The sequence below is a fragment of the Hyposmocoma kahamanoa genome, unplaced genomic scaffold (assembly GCF_003589595.1).
Source record: "Hyposmocoma kahamanoa isolate Upper Pololo Valley unplaced genomic scaffold, ASM358959v1 240, whole genome shotgun sequence".
NCBI lineage: Eukaryota > Metazoa > Arthropoda > Insecta > Lepidoptera > Cosmopterigidae > Hyposmocoma > Hyposmocoma kahamanoa.
Window position 1 is genome coordinate 1812384 of NW_020653757.1, and position 20844 is coordinate 1833227.

The 20844-nt window shown below is 37.2% G+C and overlaps 1 protein-coding gene across 1 annotated transcript in view; it reads left to right on the forward strand.

Annotated features, from left to right (window-relative positions):
• LOC113228780 (protein stum) overlaps positions 1 to 20133 on the forward strand; it is a 60096-nt gene extending 39963 nt beyond the window's left edge. The window contains exons 4-10 of the mRNA XM_026462158.1: positions 7728 to 8037; positions 9535 to 9758; positions 9953 to 10088; positions 17651 to 17777; positions 19052 to 19132; positions 19264 to 19377; positions 19527 to 20133. Of these exons, the coding sequence (XP_026317943.1) occupies positions 7728 to 8037; positions 9535 to 9758; positions 9953 to 10088; positions 17651 to 17777; positions 19052 to 19132; positions 19264 to 19377; positions 19527 to 19621 (1087 nt within the window). The 3' untranslated portion in view covers positions 19622 to 20133. The remainder of the gene's footprint in view (positions 1 to 7727; positions 8038 to 9534; positions 9759 to 9952; positions 10089 to 17650; positions 17778 to 19051; positions 19133 to 19263; positions 19378 to 19526) is intronic.
• Positions 20134 to 20844: the final 711 nt, after the last annotated feature.

Genomic DNA, 20844 nt, shown 5'->3' on the forward strand with positions numbered 1-20844 from the left:
TATTGCGTTTTTACGTAACACTCTGTACAAAAGGATAGTTAATTCTAATTCCAGACGTTGGTTGGAACTTGTTCCTTCGAGACGGTTTCACTGACTGGTTTCAAAACCACTTGAGTATTACCCAAGTGGTTTGATGCACAAAATGAATAACAATTTGTATTAAATAAACAATTGTCCCTTGAGGTTGAGTTTTCACTTCAGTGCGATTATAGTAAAGTTGAAAGTATTGTAACCGACTTTGAAGAGGCAGGTGTTCTATGCGCCTCTGTATTGTTTATATTTTTATATCATGCAGAAAACAACAAGTCAGAACAGTTCACTGGAACTCTGAAAACAGGTTAAGTCATTAAACCATGTTGAGACACGTGAACAATGTTTAAAGCTGTAGATCAACCACGTTGTCGCTCAAAAAGTACTCGGCGTTAGATAGAGGCCATAACTAAAACTATAAATACAATTTTCACTACAAAATGCTTCGAATTGAGTCAATGTGTTAGCCTGTGACTTGAAGACCCTTCCACTGGAGTAAACCCGAATTTAGACCACGAAACGTTACACATCAAAGTGAACATGCAGTAGATTACCGATACTTTTCAATAATTACTGTACACAAACGGTATGTAACCAACTTCGTTGACTAAGTATGACTGTCTTAGCCCTGAAAAGCCGTCAACTGTTTCAACGGCGTTTATACGAACGATTCATGCTACTTTAACGTGAAACGTGCCTTACTTTTTAGAACAGGGATGTATTCAGAAACAGCACATGGGCATCCCGAACAAAGTAACTACTAAACACTATTCCTGTTTACCAAGCTTTAAACTCGGTGAAGAACTGGATGCAAATCTTTACGTAACGTGGTCACTATTTGTAATGAACAATTGATAAGTTACTGAAAAGAAAAAATACCATGGTAGCCTAATCATTTGACCTACTGCCTCTCAAGTAGAGGCGCGTGAGTTCGTGAGTCCAGCCTTTGAGTTTCTCGGAATTTATGTGCGAAATTTAATTTGAAATTTACCATGAGCTTCTCGGTGAAGGAAAACATCGTAATGAAACTTGCACGTCGAAGAAGGTTCACGTGTGAAGCCCCCAACCTGCATTGAGCTAGCGTGGAGGACTATGACCTAAAATGTTACCTGAAAGGAGACCCGTACCCGGCAGTAGAACATATAAATGACTTACTGATGATGATGATCAAAAGAAAAATAGCCCTCAACTTTTTTCCCGTAAAACGGATTAAGATACATTGACATCACAACGAAAAACAGTTTCTTTCATAAAATGCGCACAATAAAATTATAATTCTTTTTACTGTTTACTTCAAGACTAACCTACAAGTCAGTATGTATCGTATACGACACGTTCGTTTCGTCGTTACTTACGATTATTTATCGGCTTGCATTCGGCCAGAGTAAAAAAGAGAACTCGTACTGCATGAGATCTTGATACTTTGGGGCCCGCTGTTTACTCTCGGGAGGTCCCTTAGTGCCTCAGGAGGGTAGTACTTGAACGGTCAGCGTATCGAGCGACCCGTGGCGTGACCAGCCGTGCTATTAGCATATACGAATACACTCAGGGTTGCCAGCCAAGAAAATCATTACTTAAAATATAAAAAAAACATTATTATTGCCTTGAAGAAAATAAAAGAACCTGTAACATTTTATTACATAAGTTGTTTATTAGTTTAACCTCTGAGGTCACTAACAATGTTACCTAGCTATCACTTATTATAAAAAGAAAAACACATTGGACACCTAAATTTTTTCACAAAAGTTTATACTCTCCAAGACACCTTAAGAAAATCCGTGACTATTAACCGAGTGATATACAGTGTGGAAATTTGTAATGCCACCTGGAGGAAAAGTACTCTAAATACTGAAGATAGAAATTTTTACTTAAAGGAAACATTCCTTTATTTTTTAAAAGAAATAAAACTGCATTCATAGATTTTCGAAAATTTCTAGCAACACGCGGGAATCGAACCCGCTTTAATCTGAAAAAAATGCACCCTGCACATTTATTGCATCGATCGATAGAGTTAATTATAAGAATAAAATCTCTCTCACAAAATTGGTTAATTAAATGAAAAAAAAACCATGAAATCTTAACGTATTCAACCTTCAATTCGTTTACACTCGCATAGGATTTAAGAACTGAGTTAAATGTTTTATCCGAGGAAGAGCGAAATCGAATAATTCTGCAACAAGATGGCGCTCCAGCCCATAACAGCAGAGTCAGTACTGTCTACATTAACCAATTTTGTGAGAGAGATTTTATTCCTATAATTAACCCTATCGATCGATGCAATAAAAGTGCAGGGTGCATTTTTTTTTCAGATTAAAGCGGGTTCGATTGTCGCGTGTTGCTAGAAATTTTCGAAAATCTATGAATGCAGTTTTATTTCTTTTAAAAAATAAAGGAATGTTTCCTTTAAGTAAAAATTTCTATCTCCAGTATTTAGAGTACTTTCCCTCCAGGTGGCATTACAAATTTCCACCCTGTATAATAGTAATAAATAGCTCAAAGTCACTCAATGAGCTATGGAGCGAGCAATGCTCGGCATTTCTCTACGTGATCGAATCAGACATGAGGAGATCCGTAGAAGAACGAAGGTCACCGACATACCCCAATGGATTAGCAAGTTGAAATGGCAGTGGGCAGGGCACATAGCACGTAGAACTGACGACCGTTGGGGCAGAAAAGTTCTCGAATGGAGACCACGAACCGGAAGACGTTCAGTGGAACGGCCCGCTACTAGTTGGCGGATGACCTGGTAAGGGCGGCGGGTAACCGACGGATGCACATTGCACCCGACCGGCTAGTCTGGCAATCTTTGGGTGAGGCCTATGTTCAGCAGTGGACGTCTTCCGGCTGATATGATGATGATATAATAGTAAAGAAACAATACATGTATATCTCATTTTGAATATAACAGACTATAGCTTTAATTTATGTAGCGTCATCAATTTCCCACAAATTTTCGTGAAGTCATTAGATAGTTCGATACGACGAGGTCGATCGCTTACCAGAATTACGTTTAATACACACTTAATTTCCGCTGCGGAGGTAAATTTATACAACCTACGTACCTACTAAGTGGGCTTCTCAATTGATGTGCCTAAAAGTATACGAAGTACGTGTTTTAAAAGTCAAAAAGCTACACTTTATTAATCAAACTGTGGCTTTATCAACAATAAGCCAACCACAAACTCTTGATCCATCTTATCGCAGATAATGCCTCTACTGCCTATCAATAAGCTCCACAGTAAACTTAAAGTGCTTCTGAAAAGCGATAACCTTTAAAACAACAATGTCCTTTCGTGCATATATTGTCATCACTAAAAAAACCGACCTCAAAAGTCATTCATCCCCTAATTTGCCATCTTTAGCGGTGGAATGTTATCTTGAAATTTAAATGGGACCACTACGGAAGTACCCTCTTTCCAACAAAACAGAACCATCAAAATCGGTTCACAAATACCGGAGCTACGCGTAACATGCATACAAGAAAGACATAATGTGAGTACCTCCTCTTTTTTTGAAGTCTTTTAATTTGAATTGAATTTGAATTGTTAGACAAGCATAGTTTTTAAACATTAGCGAAATATGTAAGCATTCGTGTACGTAATACATTTTATACATTGTACATAGTTAGCTGTGAAGGTGAAGGTACGGAACGTATATCAGTAAAATTGCAATGTGTAATAAATAGTGACAAATACACACTCTGAAATATCTATAGCCGCCTCTCTTGAGGCGTCAGAAACGCACTTACAAAATGGCGGCAAACAGCAAGCTTTGTAAAATCTTACAACGTGTGTTTTCTCTGAGGATTTCATTTACAAAATTACAGTATTTGTGATATTGGAGTCCTTTAGAAACCATTTTGACAAGTGACTGAAACATTTTAATTTTGCTATCAATTAGAACTCACTAAATAAGTCTAGAGCCATTTCTAGAGATCGAATTTATAATCGAGACACCTTCTTGTGTACATATTACATGAATAAAAGCTGGTGGCTTCTTATTCTACAAACCATTTTTGACACTCTAAAACGATCGAAAACATTTTCGATTTCTGCGTTATGTGTTATATATAATACTTAAATTCCTAGATACCTTATTAAAAAGTATAGAAATGGATGCAAACATTTTTATTTTTATCCAAAGTACTAGAGTCGTCAATCATCTGGGGAGAGATGTGTGCCACCCCTATACATAGTTTACTAGTAGAAAACAATCTTATGTTTCATATACATATTTCGGTTTGTTATTAGGACGCGGTGAAAGATGTATACGATATTATAATAAATGCACAAAGTTTGAAATTCATCATTAAACCATAATGTTTGAGAAGGGGAAATAGAGAACGCGCCTCAAATTCACATTTTATACCGTTAGACAATACCAACGCCGCTGTACTTTTTATATAAAAGTACAGAAAATCTAATAATATAACTTTTTTTAATTTTATGCAATCATTATATACTTATCTCGATTTTATGTCGCAAGGTCATCGTTCTTTTGTTTCGAGATGCCTACAGCAAGCGCCATCTGTTGATGAGTACAAGAACTTTTTAAGCACGAAATTGTTCTGGCTTTTCACTTCGTATAGCTGTATAATCTTGATTCACAATTAAATTGTAATAAGTAATAATAAATTTTGTAAAGTATATTGAAGGTTAGGTTAGGTGTATTAGGTTAGTAGCAGTAGAGCTCCTTGTGATAGAGTTCGTCCAGAAAGGTACTTCCACCTTACCTATTTCTTTCGTGAAGCAGTAACGTAAGATCTTTGCGATTTAAAGCTCTAAGTGGCGCTGCAACTGTTATGGGCAGGCGTGTCGCTTACCACCAGGCGCACGGCTTGTTCGTTCCATCATTTGGTATTATAAAAAAAGGTTAATTGTTGTCATAATTTCTTTAAATGGAGGCCTAAATAGGTTTGCTAAAACCTGTGCAATACTGGACTGGTAAATAATCCGTTATGTTAGTGGGCTTATTTATCCCTGGAACCGCTTAAAATAAATACACTGAACTTTCAGTATGAAAATATTTCTGCAAAATTGTCGCTAGGAGCGCGGTAAAATGATTATCAACCTATTCAGTCTCTAATAATCTCAGGGTAGTACAAAAAACAACCCCAAAAGTCATTCATCCCCTTGTTGGCCACCTTTAGATGTGAAATATTTACGGAACCACTACTGAGATACCCTCTTTCCAACAAAAAAAGAATCATCAAAATCGGTTCACAAATGCCGCGGCGTTATCTCGTAACATATACACAAAAACAATACGGTATAATTGAGAACCTCCTCCTTTTTTTGGAAGTCGGTTAAAAATAACACCATAACACCATCGCGGCATGGTAGTAAAACACTATAGTGTGAAGCCAATACATTCTACTAACTAGTTTGATATTTCTGTAAACTAAACTAAAAAAAAATGCTTTTTAATTAGATAATATTTTTTAATCTATAACTCTATCACTTGTTCACGGTATGCCTTACTTTTAGAACAATGTCCCTTCTTGATTGGATCTTGACAGAGGAACTACATATTGTTTTATGCTTATAGCCGACTGTTGAGCACAGGTCGTGTTCAATGGGACGGTCTCAAACAAATCAGTTAAAAGCCTCGGGTGCCTACAAAAGACCACTCCCTCTGACTACACAAGTTTCATAGCGAAAATGGCTAAGGGTGACAACATCCTTGGGCCTCATGGCTCACGAACCGCCAATTCACCCAACACGTAACTCACTCGATTCAACCCTTAAGAAAACCAGTACGCCCCGACCCGCCTTCATAAACGCGCGTCTAGAAAAAATAATAAAAAGACGCCAATATTTTGATAATTTTTAATCTTATTCTTCTATATAATATTGAACAAGGCTGAATGTGATAATTCAGAATCTAGAAAAATAGTGTCAAAATGGTTTTGTTTTTAAAAAATAGTGCTGACAGTGAAGTAGGTAATTGAAATGATTATGATAGAGTCGATCGTGACAATTTGTGTTATAATTTAAACTGTTATTAAATATTAGGTATGATTCATAATAGGACAGTGTACATATTACCAAACGAGTTACTTCCTAAGCGGTACGACAATGATAACGGGTAAACCTTTTCGCACGAAAAGAGAATCCTTATTCTACTTTGTATTATTTTATTCTGTTATAATTGAAATTAATGTTTTTAATAGTAAGAAACTAACTGCTAACAAAGAAGATCAAAATTATTTTTGCATAAAACTACATAAAAATGGCAACTCGGCTAGGACGCGACATTTTCTTTTGCCCAAGAAACGAGAATTCAACAATGTTGAACAAAACACTGCTTAGTGCCAAGGTCTCGAGTTCCGGTGCCACAGAATATCTAATTCTGCTTCTTGTTGGCTGTCCTCAAGTTTCTTGTAGACTTGACATTGTATCATGATAGTGGGAAATTATACAGCGTGTAAAGAACAACTATTTTAATACTACAAGACTTTCATACAAATGAATTTCTTGTTTCTTTTTTGCAATACATAGCCCTCCTTATCGATTTCAATAACAGCGACCCTTTGAGAGTAGTTCCTAGCGTGTGCCTTAATATAACTCGTCATACCGAATTTGTCTTAAATGCCCGATCACAAACAGAACTATAAAGTTGGCTTGCAGAGATGAAAGTATAGGTAAAGAAGGGCTTAGGTCTCTCTCTACGTTTTTCAGTTAATGTTTCAAGTCGCTTTTGTTCCAATGTTTTCGACTTATATGACGCGAGCCTCTCCTAACCTTGAACATATCCAGCGAAGATGTTGACCACCATGCTTCCGTTATTATTCAAACACATCCAGATAATATTTTTTTATGTTAAAGGACGAATAGATCTTCCAATAACTTTTTATTTGATATAGCAGTGTACACAACGACACACGAACATTATTCAATATATCGATTACTTTATCAAAGCAACTCCATATACACACAAATTATTGTTAATTCTTGTGCTATACTTTTGAATTTTATATAGAACGCTCGCTCCTTACATCGGCGTACGTAATTAATGCAAACATAACGACGTTCACGTCACTAAATATAGGTACCATTTTGCCGCCCAGCTTGGAACCAAATCGAGATTATATGTTTCTTAATACCTAGGTACTTTCTAAATATTCATTAAGTAAGAAATAAATAAAAAATCATTTATTTTCCAAATTCTAGATACCCAGGCCAATCTACACTATTGAGGTAATTGTGGCAATTTGCCCAATGGGAATGGTTGCATGTTAAACACAAACGTTAAGGCTACAAACTTACCACGCAAATTTTATAATGCTTGGAAATTTAGGTGACAAAGTGAATCACAACTTTACGTTTAATTTAATGACATGCAAGCAAGTGTTTTATACAACACAAGAAACAAAACTAAAACATATTCAATTTTTTATCACACAGCCACACACAAGCATGAACTGTTAAGTTGAAAAAGAAATAAGTACCAAGATTTTTACCGTTACATTAATAACCGTATGTATTAATAGACGAATGTATTAACACGCTGCATTTATGCAAATACCAATAAGTTATTACACTTCACCCCTTAAAACTTCATTAAATACTCTGATGAAATTAAAACACACACCTAGAAAATCACATTTCACAAATAAAACTTTATTAGTATCAGCATAATTCAAGAACTCACGATAATGATTGATCATTTGAAAATATTTCAATTTTCAATGTTAGGTTTCCACAAAGCACCAGCACAACACCGAAACCCCCAGCGCGGACCAAAAAGGAATCAAAAGACGACTCCAAGCCCAATGATTCCAAAGAAAGTACTCCAGAAACACAAAAACCTCCAAATTTCTGTCAAAAACTCATGGGCACTTGCAAGAAGTGCTGCACTTGCTGTATCAAACCAGAAAACGATGAGAAAGAGAAGAAAGACGTGGAAGCCGCCGTGGAAGGGAAACAGAAAGGATTTATGAGCAAGTTAAATTGGTGTAAGAAGGAAGAGAAAGAAGACAGAGATATAGAGATAGCAGCAGGAAAAGTGAGTATAACACCTTTTACTTCTGTACGTGTAATATGTAAACTCTGTATATTTTTGTAAATGAGCATTGCATTGAGCCGAACGGCTTTAGACACACCGGACAGTGGCCTAACCGTTAAATCTAAGGCTGCCAACAAATGAACTACACGTCTGCAGTCGCGATCAACTGCAACCGTCAGCTGCAGTCGATGTGGACTATAGTCCGAGAAGCAGAAAATCCATTAATTCTTAAGATAATAAAATGTTTTTTTCCTGAAACAATTAGATCTTTAGCAATAACGGTAAAAGGTATCGATTACTTGAGGGCTTAATGAACTTTAATGGTAAAACAAAAACACGATTGGTGTAACTTTTCTCGGCAGATCTAAATAATTTGCAGAATCCTCAAAACATTTTCCTTTGTAATGGCACCTTTGTTTACATTTTTAATCGCAAACTCCACCTCAGATTAGCCAGCGATTACCAACATGAATTAATTGACAAATTGAACGTGATAATATCGTGATATGTGTATTAATTACCTTTACACGATTTGGGATCGTAATTGTTTTGAATGCAGTAATAAACTACAAGTAATATCTTCCATTTAATTTTCAACATCGACAAATACACTGAACTTCTGAAATAGGCGCGCGATACCTGCTTGACGGCAGTGTCGACTGCATGCTGTTGCATCAACTTCACACATGCATTCTGTCTAGTAATAACCTACGAGGAAACTGAAAACAATGTGGAATATTTTTTTAAATTTTGAAAAAGAGGATGAGAGTGATGGAATTCTTTTTTCACGTAACGAATTGGGTATATTTTTATTCATAAAAATTGAAATAAAGTTATTGGTTGGGTTTAATAAGGTCACATAAAAAGAACTAATAGTAGGTTTTGTAAGTGAAGAAAAATTACTGAATAAATGAACTTGAACAACGAAGTTTCAAGGACAGTACCGAGTAACTATGATTTCTAGCGTGAGATAGCGCAATTTAAACTTAGAGTATTAATTTTTTTTTCTTATTTCTGTCATGAACATGTTAAATATAAGCAATAGTTAGTTTCACAGTTGCACTTTCAAATAACTTTTATTATTACCGCCATTCTATTTCAAACACCATGATGGTTATTCCTTTTCTGTCTTTTACTGAACTAAGTCGTGTGTTTGCTGTTAAAAATAGTGTTGCTATTTCTCGATAAGATCACTTTAATTGTTAATTATTTTTAACAACAAAAAAAGTAGTACTGCCTCTAGTTAATACTAATATGTTATTCCGTGAATGAAGGTAAATTAATTGCCTTTGAAAATGAAACTACTCTTGCGAATCTAAATCGCATTATGTTTATTTGTCTAAACAAACCAACGTCATTGCCTTTAGGTCAAATAATAAGTGCATTATTTTCGTCGTTATTGTAAATTTCCCATGTTTGTATTGAAGAGGATGTGGTATTTAATTCAACAAGTTTAATTAAACAAAAAATCATGCTAAATGTCAAAATTCTCTCCAGGCAGCGTCAATAGAGTTCGAAAGCGAGACGAAGCGCAAACGCAAATTTCGGGACATAATGTGCGGATGCTGCGGCAGTCGGCGACGCGTGAGTGATATCCCAGACCCCCCGCGACACGTCGCTGACCTCACGGCGCCCGCTGTCGTCGGAGACACTGGCTGTTGCGGAAGCAAAAGGGATGTCGAGAGACGAGATAGTATATTGAGCGACAGACCTCCCACCACGTGAGTATGAACCTAGTTCTGAACAATAATCAAGGAATGTTTCTGAAGATGATTTTTTCCAAAAGAGACGACCCACATTGGGCGCCATTGTTATTTTCAAAGGAAAAGTACCTTATTTTCAGTCACATTGCAAGTTGTGGGTGCTTAAAATTGTACAAGCCTAACATTTACAGATTTTTTTTTATTTGGCGCAGGTGTTGCAACAATAGATTATTTACATGGATGCGAGGGACCTGCCGGAGGAATCAGTCTACAGATGAGGTTCCTGCCAGCAGAAGGCAGAGTCTTTTCTCTAAGAACAAGAGTCTCTCGCCGACATTACCGCCTGAGGTAAGCCTATTTAAGATATACAGCATATTTTGTAACAAACATGTCTGGCGCGTGCTGCCGCGTCCTGAACTGGCCGTGAGCACGTGTTTAAGAGGGCCTCTCACGCGTGGTTCTCTCACGACAGATTAGTTGGTTAGACAAGTTAAAAAATTAACCAGTTTAAGTGTACGGCCCCGTAAACGCGGCATGGTCGTATAACGCCCGTCCACCATCGCGGGGAGCTCGCTTCACGCCTGCCACACATGTTGTCATCAGCACACACTAAATAGCTCTTGTCGCGGTTCTAGGGACTTGTCGTAGTGTTTAGTAACTACTAACATATAATCTGGCAAATAAAGTTGCTTTAATCGAGAAAACAACTTTCACTGGTAACAATGTCGATGTATCTACCAACGTGAAAAGTAAAAACAAATCCAAGAATTTCATTACCATTTCTTAGTTATAATTGCCTTGTCGAAAAGGTCTTACTACAAACGAGTGTATATCGTGCCAGTAGGAGGAGTTTTGTTAAAACACCGTAAAGTAAATTAATGAATTGTAAACGAAGCATTTTAAAGAGAAAAATAATAACATATAAATAATTACACTATTGTAAAAGGGCTAGGAAGTTAGGTTTGGAAAACGTAAAAATGTAATACAACAGCGACTGGTAACATTTTTCAATTTTTATTATACAACAACATAAATTAATAAGCCCAACATTTCTTTGTTTTTTTAATATAAATACTATGTAATAATGTGGGTTAATTAAAAATAATTACCAAACGAAGATCTTATGTACAATATTTTGCGATTTAAAATAATATAGACGAAGGCAAAAAGGTCAATAATAATTGTATCGAAGTACTATAAAAATATATAAACCGCGTGTAAAAATGTACCTTACAAGTTTTGCTCAATATTTCTACGCCATATTGACCGCGACAATTTCTGACCGCTCGCATAATGTAGTCGGTAACACGCAATCTGAAATCGAAACTTGACTCACAAGGACTGTTATTTCTGACTCACCGTCAAAGCAAACTGTAATGGTGTGATGTAGAAAGTATGACCTTTGTTATTCATTAGGTTACTAATTATGGCGCCCAACGAGGGTCTGATAAATCGTATGTATGACACTTGTTAAAATTTCACGCATTAAACTTTCGCTTTGACAGATTATAATAGTGAGGTCAAATCTCAATTCATTATCGACAAAAATATAATCAAATGCGAGTCGCATCTATAAGTTTTCATATTTATATTATAACTAGTATGCAAGGGGTAGCTGATTAAAGAGTTTTAATAACACGAAAATAAAAATGTTTACTTAATATATCGTTAATTCGAAACTGCTTTGTTTTGCATTGAGCTTTGACGCGAGTTTGCCGGAGGTAGAAGTTGCGCTGGCCAGCGATCCTATAAGTGACGATCGTAAGATTTCATTTTGAAACATTCCGAATTTCGATAAACAAATGCCAAGTTGTGTCGTAAAATTACACATTTCATAAATTTTACTGTACGTGACTATTGACAACTATGTACAACAATTAGCTCCTTCAACGCAGTTATGAATTAATACGAAACTTGATGAGCGGACGAACGCCAAACCGGATGGCCGTTTATAGCGTGCCGGTACGTTAAGTATATTTATTGAATAAATCTGCATAAAACCCATACACAAGAAACAGTATTTGTAACTACTTTTGAATGTGGCGCCTTTACAACGACCATTGTAAATTGCCACTTTTTTAAACTGTATTTTTATCACTATGTAAATTTCTTATCAATAGTAGGGTTAGCGGTTACTTTTCAATTGAGAGGTCGTCAGTTTGAATCCCCCTGGCGGCATGACTTTAATTTCTAAGTTACGTACATTAAATATATTTCGTTAACGGTGATCCTTCACCGTCCTCCAATCGTGATGAAAACCGCATGTTCACTGCTTCCTTAGCACCTGTGCTCATTAGTTGGACGTATAATATATTAAAGATGAAATTATAGTAATACATTTATTTAGCTCGTAATTTAAATAACAACGAAAATTGTAAACAGGTTTATTGTCCTATTAAGAATAAATGATCTGAAATCGGAATGCGTTCGCTTGACCCGCGTTGCGGGAATCTGTGCGCACCCTTATGGGGTAGTTAGACGCACGTGGGGTATATGAGTGCATTGCTTACTCATTGACAAATTAAATATAACAATAAAGTATTATTTATTTAAAAAACCTAAATATGTTTGAATTGTATTGTTGATATTACTTGCTACATGTAATACAAAAATATTAAAAATAGAAAAAAATCTTATTAATTACGGTGTGTAATTACACACCGGGCAAGGGTAGGTACGCATGCGCACACTTATCGCGCACTTTTAAATGAATAAATAATCGCATAATATTTGGAACCTAATATAACCTGAAACTTTTTTCGAAATATAACGTAAATCTGTTCATAATTAAAAAAAACAACTTATTTATTTAGTAAATGAAACTATTTTTCCGGATTTAAATCGCGTATATTTGTTTGACTCAACCACCAACCACGGTTTACTTAACCGTGACCATGGGACCTGTAAAGGGCCCGAAATGTCGGTTTGTTTGAAAAAACAAATATACGCAATTTAAATCCGGAAAAATAGTTTCATTTCCTGTGTGTAACAATCGACCGTAGAACACCGCATGCACAATAATCTGTTTATTTATTTGTTTTTTTACAAAATTTTAATATTGTATTAAAAAATTCTATTAAAAAAATACTTATGAAATAATACTCATTAAGAGAGTAAAGAGAATCTATAACTATTAGTGCAATACAAGTCCTTTAAGTAAGTTCAGAGACATAGTAGCCAAATCAGCTGAATAGTAATATTGCATATAAAATGTATACATCCGAGAGAGGGAACAGTGTAATCGGAGATTAGTGCGATGTTTTGGAATGCAAAACTACTTAAAAACCCCAGTGACTAATTTCTTCAAAAAAGCAAAGTCGTGCATTTTGCGTCTTGTTTCAAGCGTAGTAAACCCAAAATGGTTTAAACGATCTGTATATGAGTTGAGTTTGTTGGCCATATTGCAGCCGTAAGCTAAGTGATACATGAATCTTTTCTGAAGTTTCTCAATTCTTATGCTATGAACATTGTAGCACGGTGACCAGGCTACTCTGCAATACTCCAAATGACTCCTAACCAAAGAGTTGTACATTATAAATTTAACTGTTGGTTTTTTAAAGTTCTTACATTCTCTTAACACAAATCCGAGCGTTCTTGAAGCCTTTGCAACAATATTGTCGATATGTTTGTGAACTTAATCTTTTTATGAAAGTAAACGTATACCATCCAATTCTACAAGAGTTTCTCCCATAAAGTTATATTTAGTAGGTATAATGTATTTGTTTCTAGTAAATTTAACGTGATTGCATTTCTTAATGTTTAAAGCCATCCTGTTCCTTTTGCACCAACTTGTAAGCTTACTGAGATCATCCTGAAAAAGAGCTGAGTCAGTTAAGTCTTGAATAGACTTTATGGCCTTAAGATCGCCGCAAATAAATATATTTTTGAATCGAGAAAACATGTATAGATATCGTTGATAAACAGTATGAAAAGGTAAGGACCCTGTATGATTCTCTGAACGTCTAAGATTGGAGTATTATTAAGTAGAGTAGGATATAGAGTTGACGCAAACCACAGTATCCGTAATAAGTTGATGTATTAAGTAAAAAGTGTACAGTATAGTTTTGAATGCTTATCTGTGGCCGATCGCTAGTGCAGCGAGTTGTCAACTGTCTTTTATGAGCATTTACACGTGCAATATGTAGGTTGTTAAGTTAGCAAAGTATTGTACGGTGCAAAAAACCGTACAGACCCAAATGAGATCCTTGCGGAATGCCAGACGTTGCCGCGTAAGGATTTGAGCTAAAATCGTTTATCATTACACTGAGATTGCGCCTGGATTGATAAGAATCGAACCAACTCAGCAAGAGTCCCACTATACCGCATCTCTTTAACTTATTGATTAAGATACCATGATGCACTGTGTCAAACGCCTTGCTGAAGTCGGTATAAACCGCATCCACCCGGCATCTAATGCCTCCGCGAGATCTTCAGCGTATGTCGTTGAATTTGTTGCTGTAGACCTATTTTTCACAAAATCGTGTTGGCTGTTCATCAAAAGTAGAGACATATGCCAAGATAAAATTGGACAAATTATAGCTTCCAATACCTTTGCTAATGTAGAAAGTATTGCAATGGGCCTGTAGTTGGATACTATCGATTTGTCTCCACTCTTACAAACCGGAATTATTTTGGTATTTTTCCAAGCTACTGGAAAGACACCACTATGCAAGGATTTATTAAAGATGACTGTAATAGGAACTGATAGTCTATCGGCGTTACGAGATAAGAAAATTGGAGGAATGTTGTCAGGACCAGATCCTTTATTCAAATCTAAATCCTTTAGAGCTTTACACACCTGCATTTCCGTAATAGTTATTGTACTCAGCGCACTATTACTGCCGCAACCATTAGACTCGGTACACTTTACTTCCTCCTATGAGATGAAAGATACAGGTATTACATTGCTTGCTGAGATACAAAATCTATGAAATATAAACAACAAAAACAGATTTTTACTTAAAAAAGGTTTACCCGTGACCATGTGTCAAATCGGAACTAATTAGCCACTCAAGAGCCTTGATTTAACCCAAAACAAAATGCCTACCTCTCTTCCTCCGTTCCAGAGATATAGCTCCTAGCTATAGAAAGATTCGTCTCCCAAATTCTGGACAAAAATAAATCAATTTAGAGAGAAATATTGTGATGTAAGACGATTGTACAACGTGTCCATTTAGAAGGTGCGATAAATTTGTTTAGTCAGTAATTACGTTTGAGCCACTTCCTTTGCGTGAGGCTTATGACTTTTCTTCCTCGATTCTAATCTTTTCATAACGAATTAAACTGTAATCGCTTTACGGTCTATGTGTTCCGTCGACAATGTTTTTTGTAGAAGAACACACATTCTTTTGTAAATAACAACAGGGTCAGTGTAACAGAATCACGTTTTTGCATAGGTACGTATGTATATAAAAACGCTTCACGTCCTTTTCCTATCGGGGTGGCCAGAGATCATAGCCTTTCACTTTATTAGAAGCAGTAGGGCTCCTTGAGAAAGAGTTCGTCTTAGGAAGTACGGCCACCTTACCTATTTCTGCCGCCAAACAGTAATATGAGCATTGTTGCCTTGTTTGGTTTTGTTTTTTTTAATAATATCAAGTGACGGGACGAACAAGTCGTACGCCTGATGGCAAGCTACATGCCTGTCCATAACAAGTGCAGTGCCACTCAGAGCTTTAAATCGCAAAGATCTGCTGCCTCTGCGCCCGTCACCCAGAGACATAAGTTGATAAGTCCTATGTGCCAGTAATTTCACCAGGACCCTTACCCTTCAAAACCGGAACGCAGTAATGCTATCATTACTGCTTGGCGGTAGAAATAGGTAAGGTGACGGTACTACCCTGGACGAACTCTTTCGCAAGGAGCTCTACTGCTACTAAATCCTTTTAGTTTTGACCCTATGTAACAACTACCACGTCCACAGTCAATGTTGTACACGTCAGGTGTTGAGGTGATAAGACATCCTTGGCGTTACCCACCATGTTGTTTAAAACGGAGCCGATCTTGGCCGTTATTCCTTTGATATAGGGCAAGTAGGCTGGACGTCTACTCACAACCACAATATTTTATTGAAAAATAGCTTAGTAACACAAGGACGCCTTTTCTAGTATACAATAAGTAAATTGCTTTGATTTTGTTGGTACAGTCGGAACATAAAGCGCATTGTCAGCATTTCCACTAAACCTGTCATATATCATAAACATAATATTAGGAGATTAGTATTATAGCACTATAAACATTAATAAAACTTACCTGTACTTATGCATGCTACATCTGGTAGTCTTGCAGTTCCGAAAAAGTGTAACCTAAATCGTAGATATGACAACGCACATATCGAAGCGACAGTACCTAATCAATTGAATAGAAGGGAATGGCAAAATATTTGTATGCTTTCCTATTTAGTGTCTATTTGAAAGTTTGTACGATAACTTCGTTGACGGAATCAGTAGAATTATATTTATTACAAAACTCGCGGAAGAAGAAAAATATACACAATACAACCGTTACACGCGGGACCAGTACCCAATTGTTTCGATTAAGGCATAATTTTTATAAAGAAGCAATAAAAATGTCGTACATGGCGACCCCCGTTCCGTCGCCGCAGCCATCGCGCCGCTTGCACGCCTCGCCTGCGCCCTCACGTCATTCCATGCGCATATCTACGGATCTTATGAAAAAAGACACTGATTTGGACGAAGAACTTGAGGTATAGCTGTATGGCTTTTTCCTGGTATTAAACTTGGTATTTCAGTGTGCATATGCGGTGCCACGAGGCTAGCTGCCATCATGCTCTGAGTTGCTGTCGATTTGCAGAGAGATTTCCACGGCAGCATACCTTATACGCAATCATCCGTCGGGCTCTAGTTTCAGCAAATATTCCATGCGTGCTGGAACCTCCAGCTCTCAGTCAACCAGATGGGAAAAGACCCGACGGAATGACTCTGGTACCGTTTGAGATGGGTAGGTGTCTCCTGTGGGATGCAACATGCGTTTGCAGTTTCGCATCTCAGTGGCATAGTCACTTCAGCTGGTGCAGCGCCTAAGTCCGCTGCTCTCAAGAAACGAGACAAATTTCGGGATTTGGAAATTCGTTACATTTTAATTCCGCTTGTTATTGACACGGCGTTTTGGGGTAGCGATGCGATATAGTTTGTAGCGGAAATCGGGCGACGGCAAAGAGAGAGTGGAGATGACTGCCGCGCCTGGTTATTCTTGGCGCAAAGATTGTCCATTGCCACACAGCAAAGAAATGCGCCAAGCGCGCGGATCAGTCAGAGCGGGCTTTTTAATAAAACATCGAATATGTTTTTCAGTGTGTAATTGAAAAATATTATTCGTGAAATTTTTCAATACTTTAAAATAGCTATACCTGTTGCACTGGTGAGGGAACTTTTTTTACCTTTGATAAATGTAACCAAAGGTACAAATCATATCGAGTTCTTAGGTTTTCGCGATTGTTATACCTACACATTGAAAATTATGCTTTTTTTCTCGGATGTAAATCAAGTAGGTATATATTTCTTTTATTAAACAAACTGAGTCAGCATTTAGTACGGGACCTCTAAAGAGCCCCGTTTGTTTAAAAAAAAATTATCGAATCTAAGTCCGAGAAAAAAAATGGTTTCATTTTCAAAGATACTTAAATTCGTATTAAGTTGGTACCTATCGTTGAAATGGTCTGGGGTTTTGGCGAACAACAGGTATACTTATCATAAATATATATACAGTCGGTGCAATCCCTTAAGTATCCACAATTTGTACTAAATGCTATACAAATAGTGGATACTTAAGTGAGGGCACCGACTGTACATAATATAATTGTTTGCTGTTGAACAACAGACTGACTGACTGAAGAATCACCTGTTTAACACTAAATCAAATAAAAATCAATTGAAATTTATGTGATTCAGGACACCCGCACGAAATTGGACCCTTCCTTGGTGGAGCACACGAGTGTGATGCGAGGCGCTATCCCGGTGCTGCCCATAGCTCTCGCCTTCATGTGCTTAGTTTGCAACGTGCTCATACCTGGCCTTGGTAAGTCCTGTATCGGAATTAATCATCATTATTCGAAACTTCTCCAGGGCCATAGACCCAGGAGACTAAAGTTCCACGAGAGGCAAAACGTTTCTTGTGTGTTGTGTGTGTGTTTAAATTAAACAAAACATAGGCGACGGTTACATCGTATCAGGTCAATTGACTGAGTTTTTCCCGGTTTAGAAACAATAAACAATGTTTTCAAGTACGTTTCGCAATAATTAATAATTTGATTTGCTAGTACAGGCTACACTGTGTACATTCGAGGTGTCTTTCAAAACTTTCCACAATCAAATTTTTAATTAAAAGATAACAATGTTAATGTCATATTAAAAAAATTCTCGCTGCCTTAATTATTATTATATATGTTGCTAAATGCCTCGGTGGCCGAATGGTTACCATCCTGGACTGCCACGCAGAGGTCTCGGATTTGATTCGAGGATGAGAATGAGAAATAATGGAATGGCCTACATTTATTTCTCTCGTGAGTTTGGTTGTAATATGTGCTTGTCTAAGTGTGTACCCGCGACAGTTTTCTAGCTAAAAACATAAATAAAAAAGAATGTTGCCATATTTATTGTACAGTATTTGATTCAATTATCAACGAAGTCACAGAAACAGTCATTAGGAATATTAAATATTTTCGACTATCTTTCTCTTTATATATATTATTCCATCATTTTTCTGTTATCAAATATTTGCTTCTTTTTTAATTAATGTGTACAATCTTTTTGCTGCCTCCTCGTCGTTAGCCGCTCTCCGGCATTCACCAAATGACTCTGTGATCCCATCTCTATTGATGCATACGACAGGTGTGCCCATTCCAGTCCCATTTCAGCTTGGCGGTCCTTTTTCGATAATCGACTACGAGTGTCTTCGAGCGCAGAGTAGTGTTCCGGGATTCTATACATCCTCTTTACACCTTTACATGGCTCTTTCGCAAACCTTGATCTTGGACCAAATTTTCGATCAGGGACCGTGTTTGAACACCGCCGGAGCTCATCCTGAGGGCAGGATGGTCATGCCGACGAGTTTTCGCTTAAGTGTGATTGGAAAGTTTCCCTTCAAAAGCTCTTTTATGGACCAGCAGCTCTCCTTGAGAGCTTTATCTTTCACGTAGAAATTATTAAGATATAATTTACCTTGATGATCCATTGAGTCAGTGAGTTGACCCTTTAGGACAACACTATTTTTATTACATCAAAGACTAGCAACCCACTACCGGTCATATGAAAATATTTTGGTTTTGTTAAAACGTTGGTTATTGGTTTCAGGTACAATATTTAGTGGCATGTTCTGCCTGTGCTTTGGTATACCAAGATTCGGTGTTCACGACGGAGCTAAACATAGAATAGGTATGTTTTGTACAAATCACCTTCAATACCAAAATATTACATTAAAATAACTAATAAGAACTCCACGATTTGGTTTTCGCTTTTAAAGACCCCTTCGGTCACAAAGTTTGAATTGGGTCTACTCCTTCCAGGTTCATTCTTTATCAACTTACTGGTTGGATGTGGGCAACTCTTCACCGTGCTGTTCTGCCTGGTGGGGTGGGGATGGTCCATCTGGTGGGGTGTCATTATTATCAAGATATCACGTAAGTACAGGTTTCTTATGTTTCAACGAATATACACTACCGAGATGAAATTTGGATTTTCAATAACCTAAAATAAAACACAACGAAGGCCCACGATGGGCGCCAGTTTTCCTAAATAACAAACAATTATAAATTTGATGATATTTCAGGTAAATACCGCAAACTAAAAGCAGAAGCAGCAGCCGAAGAAGCCGAAGCAGCTGAGGCAGCAGCGCCTCCAATAACGGCTAACAACCACACATAATCTTTACATAACCTTAATGAAAAGCATATTAATTAGTACTGACTACAAATGAGTGAAAGACATTATATGGATCCATGAATCGGATTTTAACGCGTTCTCGGGCCTCGCCCTCACAACGTAGACTGCCCGTATAATACCTGTGTAAGTGTTAGCCAGAAGTCCAGAAATAGTTAAGATCTTGGCAATAGCCAATAAGAATAACTGGTGAATAGCGGCACACAATTACACGTGAAACCTTTAATAAAATATTGAAAATTACACCTAATTTTACCTAAGTTCGCGGTCCATTCTTTAGTAGCGATTGGTAGACAGAAGATGTAATGAGACAGAAGAAAAGCATAAATATCTGCCTTCCTTCGATTAAATTTGGACACACGTGTAAAATGTGTGACGAAAACTTTTAACTAAACTAAACCAGTCATGATTAGGCTGTTTGCTCTCAAGTACAGAAGCTGGCGACGCGGTTCCATTCTTAAACTTCTTTAAGGGGCCATTCTGCACTGTAGTATTCACGCCTTGAATAATGCTGGTTGAAATTGGATAGGTCTCTAGTTTTTTTCATAGGAGACCGAAACGTCGTTTTCAATTGTGATTTGAACTTCTGACCGCTGATAAACAATAATTTATAAATAAAATTATCAAAAAATAAGTCGAAAAGACGTAAAATTGAAAATTATCTGCTGGTCAGACATAAAACAAATTGTTACCATGAAATGCATGGTTTTGAAATTTAACTTCCATAACGAAGTTTTCCGGCCCGTAGTGGTCTTTTTAAAATTGTAGTTTTTAATGTACACCTGAATATTGTGTCTTAATTTGACCAAGGTGATATCATATTCTGAATAGCTGCATCTCGATTACAGCAGTTTGTTGCGTTTGATTATATTGCGAAGCATTCGGCTTGGTACCGACAAGGTATGCCTATGTAGCAAACCTACCTCGCACTTCAGCGGTCATTTGCAGGTGATGAAGGAACTACGGAACAAGTACGGGACTGTCTCATGTTCCTCGCTGCGCGAACGAGATGCGTATGCGCAACAACCGTGCGCGCAAGAAAGAAGCCTGTTTCGCCAGCGTGCAGGTTGGAGCGCTAAGTTTTGTGGTCCAATTTCCATAAGCGGAGCGGGAGCGTTTAGGCTGTAAGGTGTTGGCCCAAGGTAAACCGTTGGCACAAAGTAATCTACATCTTTTGCTCTGTGTGTTTGGAGCAACCGCCGCTGCAA